The sequence below is a fragment of the Zeus faber genome (genome assembly GCF_960531495.2).
Source record: "Zeus faber genome assembly, chromosome: 19".
In the NCBI taxonomy this organism is placed as follows: Eukaryota; Metazoa; Chordata; class Actinopteri; order Zeiformes; family Zeidae; genus Zeus; species Zeus faber.
In genome coordinates, this window is record NC_137206.1 from 8,661,204 (window position 1) to 8,673,253 (window position 12,050).

Consider the following 12,050-nt stretch of genomic DNA (forward strand, 5'->3'; position numbering starts at 1 on the left):
CCAGTTGCGGAACGCCATACCGCGTGCGCCCGAAATCATTATTCTCTTGTTATTTACACTTGTGGCCGGTATAATGAACAACCATTGAGAAAGCTCCCTGCCCCAAGTCGGACCAAATCAGCGTCGCTTCGAGGCAGCTTGGCGGGAAAGGGCTCACCACGCTAGGTCCGCCAGAGATGTAATTCATTTTTTTGGGTTGGGGTTATAGTATATACACTAGACAATTCCTGATGAAATCGTAAACGCGCGTGTGTATGTGTGTGTGTGTGTGTGTGTGTGTGAGAACAGGCGTGTGTATCGTACACACATACACAGCGTAGGGAACGTTCCTTCTACTTCTCTGGCGCAAACTGCTGTCAGTTTGGGTTTCGCTGAGCTTTGTAGGGGGAGAGTTGTGACGTCACAAAGACATCACATGACGACGCTCCCACTCTGCCGCAGCCACCGGCGGGGCGGGGCGGGGCTAATGCGTGTGTTTCCATGACGTCCGGCTTGGCGGTCATACCGTTTTTAGACCAAAATTAGCGGGTATACCGGGTTTTTAAACGCAGACGAACCCGCTTAAAATAGGTAATTGAGGCCTTTTTCCCCATTGCCAGTAGTGGAATATGCCTTTCTTTCCTTTTGGTGCGTCACGTTCGATGTCACGAATGTGCCGGAAAAGAGGCGTGGTCCTGTTTCCAGTGTGATTAGGCGATGGTGGCGCATCATAATGTCCGCCAAAAAAAGCATCGGCAGTGATCTCTTACGACCGCGATATAAAAACGTCCCTAAAAGATCAACTTTGGGACTTTTTATTTGACATTTCACTGCATATATGTATGAAAGTATGTATATGTATGTGACGAATAAACCTCTTGAATCTTGAATCGGAAAAAAAACGGTAGAAGCAGCGTAGAGTGAGTATCCATGCCTGCACCTGCACACCGGCAGCGCCCAATGCCCTTGGCGTGGAGACGCTCCCCCAGTTCGGAGACAGGCTCGGGGTGGTGCTGGAGTGGCTCGGAGCCCAGCGGGGGGCGTGGGGGCTCTCGGAGCGGTCCCCACACTCAAAACATTTCATGGTCCCGCGTGCGGGGCAAAAAAGTTAATAGCTTCTGATTTCGACTTTGGATTATTATTTTATTTTATTTTGTTTAATTTTGGATTTTGGGTTCTAAATCGGATGTGAAAGGATGGAATGATACACAGATGATTCCTGTCTATTTTTACGCGCCACCGTCCGGAACTTCCAACGCGCTGGTAAAGGGACGAAAGTGAGCGAGCCCTGCCAGGGTGTCATGTCTCCGTCACAGCCGATTGGAGCCGATCGGAACTGGTGCTGGTAAACACCTGTGAGTATTAGAGAGTCATTTGTCCCGGGAATGAAACCTGGGAGTAACCTTTCCCACTAATGACAAATGCCGGATGTTAGTGGGTGTTACCGGGTATTTGGTGCAGTGGAAAAAGGGTATTAGCCTCTGCCACATTCTATTTGGGCAAGATTTTGGCGCAAAAAGTGGAGTGTCTGACACGGTCTCTGAGACGGTTGTTTTGATGTATTTCACATCAAGTGGCTTGAAAACGGTGGGAGGAGTAGTGCAGTAAACCTTTCCTACAATAATATTAATAATAACAATAATAAATTTAGCTGCCGGCAGCAATACACGGGGTCCAACGTATTAATTTTAGGTATTAGGTTTCTTGATAATTTTGTGCAATGCATCACAATTTACTTAACAACAACAGTAAATAAATTAAATTTGAAAAACATATAAAAACATGTTTTGTGAAATTACTACTTTCTTGTACTTTTTATGTTGGTAATGTACAATTGTAAAATTCCGTTTAATAGATTACTTGTCTATATTGTAACGCAGATAACATTTATGTCACTTTAACATTAATTTGTAATTAGAATTATTATGGAATGAGTCAAGATCACAAACACTTTCTGCCTTTTCATTACAGTTTGTTAAGTGTACATGACGTTTTATTTATACATGACGTTTATTACCAAAAAAGTTTTATTATATTTTTTTCTTTATTTCAAACTATATGTTGTCATTGTTATAACTTACCTCATTGCATTGAAGTACATCCAGAGTTTCTGTGAAGGTAGATTTTGTGTCATATACGTCCATTATGATGTATTTATGTCGATTTACTATAGTAGTGTAATTTACGTATTTCTTTTGTAAAGTTGAGTTCAGTTTTTTAGTTGGATTATATTTTCAGTAAGTTCCATTTCCACGTAATACGACAAACGTGATATTTCTGTGGGTAAATACCATTGCACGGCTTTTATTTTTCCGACGGCATTCTGGATTTTGAAGGCATCACTGAGTCAGACATTTCAGTGCTTTTGAGGGACGCGCTGACGACATTTTAAGGACTTTTACTTATTATTTTCTTCATTAATCCGGCAAAGTAATGTGGACCACAGATTTAAAATATGAATGAAACAGATCTACTGACATCTACCAGGTAAGAAGCTATATAAATATACAGTACACGTAAATTGATAGTTTGGTCATTTCTAAAGATGACAGAGTGACCAATTCCACGCTGCCCAATGGACACGGTCCAACTGGACATTCTCAATCGGAATCTGTTCATTTATAGTAAATAATATGATGACGTGATAAAGCGTCTAACTCTAAATCTCATCTTGTTCATTTTTGAATGAGACGTGGGACTTGTAAATTAACCAAGACCAACCTAATATTTCGGATCAAAGTTTCTCGGTTTTTCACTAATATCTGCACCGAATTTGGATGGATTTGGATACAATTTAAACTACGAGATCCTTGTTACATAGCGGTTTAAATGACACCTCAACCGTGTTTCTAGCTTATGCAGATGTACTGTATGTCTTCCAGATAGTTTTCGCCTTGTTGGACATATTTCGGCCAGATGTACTGGCTCATCTCTCTCAAAAGTCTCCTCGTGCTCCCTGGGACTGGGCGTGGGGGTTGCTCCACGGCCCTCTGGCTTCTCTGGGGGCCCGGGGGTCTTCTGTGGCCGCAGGGCAGGGTACCTGGGCCTTTCCTGCAGCCGTACGGTGTCCACAGGGCTGTGGAGTTCGGGGGGCCTGCGGGGCCCTTTCGGCTGCTTGGAGGCGCCGCGACATAATACCAACCTAATACACCAGAACCAATGGGGATAAGTCCTGTACACGCACCGGTGGACATCTTACACACACACACACACACACACACACACACACACACACACCCCAGCACCCTCCTGGTTGCATTCCTCTTTCCTTCCTCATTTGCTGCCATAACTATGACAGGAGGAGGCCACGTGACCAGTTGTAGTTTCCAGTTTTCCTGAACCAAATTCACTGTTTTTCAATACATGTTGTCGTCCAATGTTTATGTTTTTGTGTAAATGTTGTTTGTTTCTATGTTTATTTGTCTCACCTGTGGTGATTCTCCCCCTCTTGGAGTAGTGATCTGTTCTTCATAGACCCAAACATGATAAATAGTTCTCCAAAGAGGGGGGTTGGTGGTGGTTCTCTATAACCAAAAACGGTGCTCTTGCCGTCCTACAGGTCGTCCACAGGACAGAGTTATTGCAGCAGTTCTCGATGGTTCAAGAAAGAATAAAGAGTTGCAGTGCAGGTTGAGAAGTTGAGCTCCACTTGCAGACTAACTCTGTCCTGAATGTAATGGAATACAGATACGCTGTGTTGTATGCCCAGCATGGTAACGGCACAGGTAAAAAAAAATATAAAAAAATAAAATAAAATAAAAAATAAAATAAATTAAAATGGTCCTTTTTTTGCTAATATCTGCTCCGTATGTGGATCCATTTGCATGAAACTTCAACTACGAGGTCTTTGTGCCAGCGAGTGTGACTCCACAACCGTTTTTCTCTTCCGCACTCTATTTAAAACATAAAAAAGGAACTGCTCAAAAACTATAACCTCTGTCGGCTAGATTTTTGCATTGTGGGTGAGGTGACAAAATTGCAAAATATGTGTGTGTGTGTGTGTGTGTGAGTGTGTGTGTGTGTGTGTGTGTGCTTGCATAACTGTGGGAGATGTCACAAGTTATAAATAGCCTAACTGTATTTTCATATCAGAAACCTCAGGGACAAGATTTTGGCACAAAAAGTGACATATTAGACGAAACCTTCCACAAAATTTTAGCACACATGTCAGGATGGAGCCGGTCGTTTTGATATATTTAGCATTTATGTGGCTTTAAAATTGGGAGGGGAGTAGCACAGCGAAATCTGACTATTTGCAATAATAGTGAAGGATGTACCACTGCCGACCCACACGACATTTTTTTGTAGGACGTGCTTAGACGTCTTAAAATTACAGTTTTCTTTATTTTTTTTTTCATTCCACATCAAATGGGAACCATACTGCATTCCATTGTAGTCAGGACTTGGAATGACAGATTTCCGACTTCCAATGAAATGCAGTGCGAGTCTATGGTTCTTTCTCTCTGTGATTTCTAATGAATTACAGTTGTGCACTCCCTTTTAGGCACGCTTGTCACGGTTCAAAAATGAATCTCTGACTTTAAATAAGAAGTTGCATTCATAACTGAGTTCATGAAGTCACTCAACACCTAAATTGGTGCAATGCAAGAGATTGAGACACTATATTGAGATGTCTTACAGTACGTATTCAAAGTTCATTTTTAACATTTATTTATCAAAGTAAAGTCACCAGTCCATGGAAATGGGTTATATATGGAACCGCAAAGTCATGAGTAACGGCAAGTACGGTTGAAAGCACATTAAAACCAAGAAGGGCTGACATTTGATGTAGTATAATTTGAGGTCTCAAGAGTATCCTTCTATCTCACTTATAAGATTTAAATGAGTCTTGTACATTGTCATAATGATTCCTGCAACAAGAAAACTGTTGAAAACTGTGTTTGATATGTTTATTTGTTCATTTTTTTAAACATTATTGTCGCTATACCTCTTGATGATGTAAAGACTTAATGCCATTGTACATTAAATAAAAAGCTGAATTTGAATTAAAGTAATACTCACCTATTCACCAAATTCTTTCTCATTTCCAGATCGGCGAAAGCAACAGCAGCGCAAAGCCACTTTTGTTGCGTGGTTTTCCACTTTAACGTGTAAAAGGGCCTTTTGTGATGCACGCTTTTGTAGAGAGCACTAGAAAAGTCACACATGGGCATTAAGTGTTTGCCCTATATGGACCTCGTATGACCCTGATCCGAGGAGGGGTCCATTATCTAGGACCTGGGGGCGAAAAAAAATAAAGCCGACAAAAGGCCCCGACACGATCAGATGCCCTCCTCAAAATTCGTATTCACTTTATGCACGGCTGTTGCTAACTTGATTACTCTGCCTTCATAGGGTCCGTGGCAGAGAGCCTTCAAAGAGCGACCGATTTACACAAATAGCACGTCGATCGAACATTGCACATTTACAATGTATTTGGCAACCGGCGTAATGTCTTTGACGGGCCGGCGGACTGAAGGACACACGGGGGTGCGTGCTCAAGACAACAGAGTTACTTCCCTTTCACTGGCCGAGAGGATTGACCCGCCGGTCAGTGAAAGGGAAAAGGCCATTGTGGCAGCGGCGGTGGAGGCAGCCGGCTGCTCCTCTATCCCCCTGGTCTACAGGAGAGATAGTTAATGAGCTTAGCCATTCGTCCTACAGTCAGTGCACAGGGGTCAATAGTGGGATTAGCAGCGTCGCTCGTGGGTTACTCATACCCCCACCAATTTTCTTCCTTTTTTTTTTTTGGCACACTTTTCCACCCCGCCACTTTCGCCGCGCCTGTTATCGGATTTTGCCGCAGCGCTATGCCTCGTCCGTACGGCCTGGCCGGGGCCTGCGCCCGTGTCCCGGAGCGTGTCACGGAGCCGTGAATGAGGCGTCCCCCAGGTGAAGGAAGAGGAACCGGGTGCGGCTGGAGAAGCGAAAAGCAGCCTGGCAGGGGAGTGGGGGTGTGGGGGCAGGGGTGGGGGGGTGGAGGCAAATTCCTTGCCCGCTGTGACAGAGTCTGAGACTCTGTACAAAAGTAAATGCCAATGCCACTGGTTAATAACAAAGTGGGCGACGATGGCACGGACGGCTCCGACAGGGCTTCGGCCGATGAGAAGGCGCTGGTGGATTCTCTAGGCAAGGTGAGTTAAGTCAATGTTAATTCATATTCAGGTTCTGCTGAACGACAATAAATCAATTGCTGTATCATTCAAAACTGTTCAGATGCAGATTGTCACAGAATCCATGAACAAATGATGTACAAATTATGACTGCTGGGTCGTCAAAAATCCAAATCTGTCTGGAATATTTTGATTTTGTACGCAAAGAGACTTTGACCTTTTCCATATGCAAAGCCGTAATTCTCCAGAAATGTATTTGAGTCGCTAATGCCTCGAAACAGCTCCGTCCCGTCATATTCTATACAATCTCTACGGAGGACATCTCAGACACCACCGCCGGGAGTGTGGGCAAGAAAAGAGTCCAGCTCTTCACCCTGTAGCTAAAAAAGCACTTTGACTGAAAGGAATCATCTCGGTCTCATGAGCCCTCGTGCCTATTTTGGTATTTCTCCATCGTGACGGCGGGAAGGACAAGCAACACACTGCCATTGTCTCTTTAACGTGATTGGTATGAGTTAATAGTGAGGCTCTCAAAATACATTATGCACAATTTTGTATTCTCTGGTTCCGAATGGATGATGCCACTGGCAAATTATGAAGTGTCAATTATCTATTTGTTGTTTTTTCTTAAAACAAAGAAACAAAGTAATGACCATTGGTAATGGGTCATCATTATTATCATTATTATTATTATTAGGGGTCCAGCCAGGGTTTGAACCCTATTGTATTTGCTCAGATTTTTATTATTATTCACCTTCTTGGGATTTTTCGGGCTAGAAGTATCTGAAATACGGGACATGGCCTCGTTGGAACCGGGACGTTTCAGACATCTTGTTGTTAGAGTTTGATTAATATCAATGTACATTCGGAGCAGAAATTAGCGAAAAGCAAATTTGCGGGAAGTTGAAGAACGTTGCCGTGACTTGATTCGTTTCAGGAGCCGGGCGCTTTGTGACATCATCATCCGAAGTTAAAAATTCCAAGCTTAGTATCTCTGTGCCCTGTGGAATGCATAGCGTTCGCAGATAACCGACGCTGCGTTTAAAGGAAACTCTGAAAACTGTAACTCTTTCTGCATTTCACAAAACCCTGAAAAATATAATCTTATAGACAATTCATTTGGCTATATATCAAATATGTTCAACTGGTCCAACGTTTTTTTGGACCAGCAACGAGATTTGAGGAATTTGTAAATTTGGAATCGGTGTCGATATAAAATAACATGTTACGGAACCTTGGAAACCTGTAATACGTAACCCACATGACTCAACTGGAGCCTGTGTATTGCTGCCTGCTGCTATGTTTTTTATTTTATTATTAATAAATAACGGTAGAGGTATTATCACCTAATCTAAATCTACCGTTACAATTGAATGCCTGCATTCCAATTACAGCTGTGTTTATCCAAAAATAGATATATGATATTGAGACTATTCAAAATAATTTACATTAAACCCACCCTCTTATCTTCGGCGCCGAGGACAGTGACATTGTGCTCCAACTTATTTAGATCAATGGTTCACGTTGTGCTTCAGGCTGTTTATGCGTTTCACACAACAGTGAGTGTGTTGAAGAGGACCTTAACATTCGAAGAAGAGAGTCCATTCTATTAATCTGCATCAGACTATGGGAAGTCAAGATCACGTCACACACAGTTTTCAGTGACGGAACCAGATACACTGTGACTTTTTAATGGGTTCAGTCATATGGACAGACTGTGCTTATTATCAGAGGGGTCGAGTATTAAGAGATTTTGTCACACGTACATTGACATGTTTTCCCTTTAGACTTATTTTAGATTTAACTGGATTCCCCTGAAGTGCACTCTCATGGAATAAATAAAACAAGTGAAATAGAGTACAAATGTTAATATTCATCGTTAAACATATAAAATGACAATAACCCCCATTTAATAACTGACAGTTAAATTAAAGTGGAGCTTTATGTTCCTTTTCAACAATTTAATACATGGTCTCTGAGGTCCCCAAAACATGTTTTTGTGAATTTTTTTGCTGAAAATACCACTCAGATTATGCATTCGAGCCATTCTAAACACGTCTCTTAACCATCCTGTTCCATCCTGATGCTCTGTTTAGTGGGAGGAGCCACCCTCCTGAGGCCCCTAGTTCTGTGAGCCAACAGGGTTTGAGCACAAGTTCTGGGTTCTGTGAGCCAATGGTGTTGGTGCGGTAATTCCGGGCTCAGTAGTATTTTCTCCGTAAACTTTCACTGATTTCACCTTATCCACCAAAATCAGTTTCTGAACAAATTTAAAATAATCAATAATAATAACATAAGCAATCCAATTGCCTATTTTCAATTGCTGTTCACTTATATCAGAGCTACAAGGCCCAATTGAAACGTTTGTTCCGACTTTGCGCAATCCACGCCCAGATGGGGGGCAGTTCTAATTCCACTGAGGTCCAACAAAAGTCATGTCATGGCTTTGTCATGTTTTTTGGGGTTTCTCCGTGTTGTGTTTGTGTATAGGTGGTGGCATGTTACCGGCACCTGGCCTCATGTGTGGGCGGCTGCACCGACACCTTGCAGCTGAGGGACGAGCTCCGGCAGACGCGGGAAAAGGCGCAGAAGTTGGCGGCCGCCACGTGCCAGCGCCTTACGGCCCGTCTCCGGGACAAAGGTCTGCCGGCGGAAGAACGCGTAGAGGCCGAGCTGCTCTGGGTGGCCTTCTCCTCCAGCCTGGAACTCCTCCACGCCGACCTGTGCAAAGTGTTCCACATGGGCAACACCTTCCCTTTGGCCGACATGAGCCCCTTAGTTCAGACGGGGATGCAAGGTAAACAGCAGCCCTGTACTTTTTTGTTTTGTTTTGTTTTGTTTGTATTATCAGAGGTCCACCCACAGGGCTAGAACCATATTGTAATTTGTTGATCTTTATTTGGGGCAAGAATTAGTGAAAATCCGATAAAACTTTTCTGGAAGTAGCAGAACGTTTGCGCATCGCTGATACGCCAAGGTTGTAAAACTTTCGGTTGGGTGGTGCGGCGAGATGAGTTTGCTGAGCGGGGACCTTTGTGACATCATCCAATTTGTTATGTTCCGGATGTGGCTCTGGGCGCAAAATCCATGTCGTGGGAGGTGTAGACTCCATCAGTATGTAGTGGTTGCAAAGTGCGTGTATCCGTGTGTGTGTGTGTGTGTGTGTTATCGTCTTTCCTGCTTGACATGGGTGGGGCTTTTCTTTTGATATTTTATCTCTTTTGCGCTTTTTGTAAATAAACGCATTCTGTTCGCATCTAACCCAGTGCCACGTCCCTCCTTATTTTGACGTATTCGAGCCAGTGGTAACAAACTGTAGGAGTCTAAAACAGTCAAAACATATTCCGTGTTTGTGACATCACACATGGAGTTCGCTTGCAGCTCCAGAGCGACGGGTCTGAACCGTGTCCATTTTAATTAAGTCCAAAAAGTTGATGAAACGTCTCTGAGGGACATGCAGTGTTTGATCAGTTTGATTGGAACTGTGTTGTTGGGAACTTCCACACGGATTGATTTCCTTCCACAGAGACGCCGTGAGGCAGGACTCTGAACAGCAGGTAGTAGACAGCCACCTTCTCGTTTTTACGAGAAAGTCATAACACGCAACAGATATTACTTTCTCCCGTATTAGTAAATCTGTGTGTCACCAGGACTCGGAAAACTTGGCTCACCGCGGCCGTCAGCCAATGCTGCGTTCAATGGAAACTGTGAAAATGTACTTGTTTAAATAGTAAGGCTGACCTAAATACGAGCGACAGCACAAACTGATGCTACATTCCATGGGAATTCGAAAAATTTTAATTGGTTACAATACTGGACACTGTGTACCCTGTGTATTGCTGCCTGAAGCTATATTTTTGTTTTATTTTGCTTTATTTTATTTTATCAATTTCTTTCATACTGTTTTTTTATTATGACAATTGTCTGTAGAGAAACGCACCAATCCTCAACATGACGAATCCCGCCTGTATGAAAATGTACTTGGCGGAAAACACTTCTGATTTCATCTCTCAACTCTATTTATTAAAGTTTTTTTCAACAGTGTTAAATTGGTTGATCTCTATATGAGAAATCTGCAGAGATAAAACAAAACAGTTTTAAACAAAAGAAAGAAAAACAACATCGCTGGCAAGTTGATTTTTGAGGTGGCATCTAGAGGATCAGCTATCCATTCAGAACAATTACCTACCTCAAAACCTAGGGTTGAGTTGTCACTACGTACATTATTGCTCATCGCTAGCAGTCTAGTGTTGGTGAGAATCAGCCTTGTTTATCACTAGTTTCCATGGTGTTGCTAACATGTCACGATCGATTTCTACCCGTGACTTGATTTTAAAATTTTGGGAAAAATTGAGGGCAGGGAGTGAATTTGGGAGGAGGTGGCCTTTACTGACACATAACGTGATGTGATGAAATGTCTTTGAACGCAGGAGGGGGCAGCGAGGTGGCGGCACGGGCCCTCAGCCTGCCGGACCTGAACCGGGCCCAGAGCCCGCCCGAGGTCCCCCGCGGCCTGGAGACGCGGGAGCTCGGCGCCATGGAGCAGGAGATCGACCGCGTGGGCCGCATGATCGGCAACATGGAGCAGAAGGTCAACGTCCCGCGCTGGACGGTGGAGCCCCGCGGGCCGCAGTACGCCGACCCGCTGGGCAGCGCCGACAGCGTCTCGGGGGCCCTGCTTCTGCTGGACGAGGAGCAGCCCGGGCACCCAGAGGCCCGCTGCCCCCGCAGCCAAATCGTTGTGGCGTCACTGCTGTGCGCTGTCGTGTCGGTGGCAACCGCCCTGTCTGTCTGCATCGTCCTCTTCTCGTGAGGAGGGCCACGGAAACGCACATTCAATACCAAATGCGTATACTCACAACAACAACAAACACGTAAACACGAACGGAAATTCGGTCAATGTAAAGTATTGCAATTGAATAATATTTTCTTGGCTAATAGGACTGTATAGGAATCCATCGGAATATTAAATGGAGTATGTCATACTTAATTATACCTGTACCAAAATACATGACAAATATAGGTGCATTCTCAAACAACATCAATCCAACATTATTCTTTCTTGCCATCAGGAAAGATTTGGTGTTTTTTGCTTTTTAGTTTGCACTTTGAATTTCCCTTTTTCCCCCCCAGAAATAATGCTTGTTTGACTTTCGAGAACCCATGTTAGTAATTTTATATACAGTACTGTATATTCGGTATTAAGGTCGTGTAGGAATAAGATACATCCTTGGGTATACAAGGGTTAATTGATAAAACTGGTGAACCACCGGATACCGATGTACAATATTTAGGCTATGAAATTGTTTCTAGTAAATATGTAGGTTTAAAGGCTATGTTTCTCGGGCCGGGAGCTCCAGGGCCTCGGGGCCTGCATGATGAAGGCCTGGTGCTCGGTGGAACGATCCCCCAAGCCTGAGAACTACGATTCTACGTTCTAGTTCCTAAGGGATCAAAAGATCTGAAATTTAACCCGGGGCCAAAACTAGCCGAGCCTCACGATTAGTAAGCACTGTAATGTTCCGTTCCACTCGACAGGCCTCCGAGTAGAACAGAATCGATGAATGTTTAGTCGCTGTCTTCGCATCGAATTTGAGAAAAATTGAGGAGTACTGTGGAATGTTGACTCTGACAGTAGAGACTTTAAGGCGTCGTACGCAAAATGCACAATCAGCTCTTCCCTATGTCGCTCAAGGCTATTTAAACCGAAATTAACTATCAGAGGTTGTTGTACAGAGTTGTTGTACAAAGTATATGAGATTTAGTTTTGCCCAGAGTTGTGTTCAGAGACGGTCAATAATGATTTGATGTGTTGCTTCCATTGTAGAAATAAGCACGACGCTCGAGCATGGGGGCCCACGTGAACAGAAGAAATTGAGGTTCCGTGCTCCGCTCCATATTTTGTAAACATTTGCAGGGAAATATGAGCGACAGTTGTCATTGACAACATAGCACCTC

At 43.6% G+C, this 12,050-nt stretch overlaps 1 protein-coding gene across 1 annotated transcript; it reads left to right on the forward strand.

The window, feature by feature from the left end:
• Positions 1-6,017: 6,017 nt before the first annotated feature.
• On the forward strand, positions 6,018-10,905 carry rgs9bp (regulator of G protein signaling 9 binding protein; the record flags this gene model as incomplete). Its single annotated transcript, XM_080020492.1, has 3 exons — positions 6,018-6,113; positions 8,583-8,889; positions 10,523-10,905. 3 exons carry the CDS (start codon positions 6,018-6,020, stop codon positions 10,903-10,905), a joined length of 786 nt encoding a protein of 261 aa, XP_079876618.1.
• Between the last annotated feature and the right edge of the window lie 1,145 nt (positions 10,906-12,050).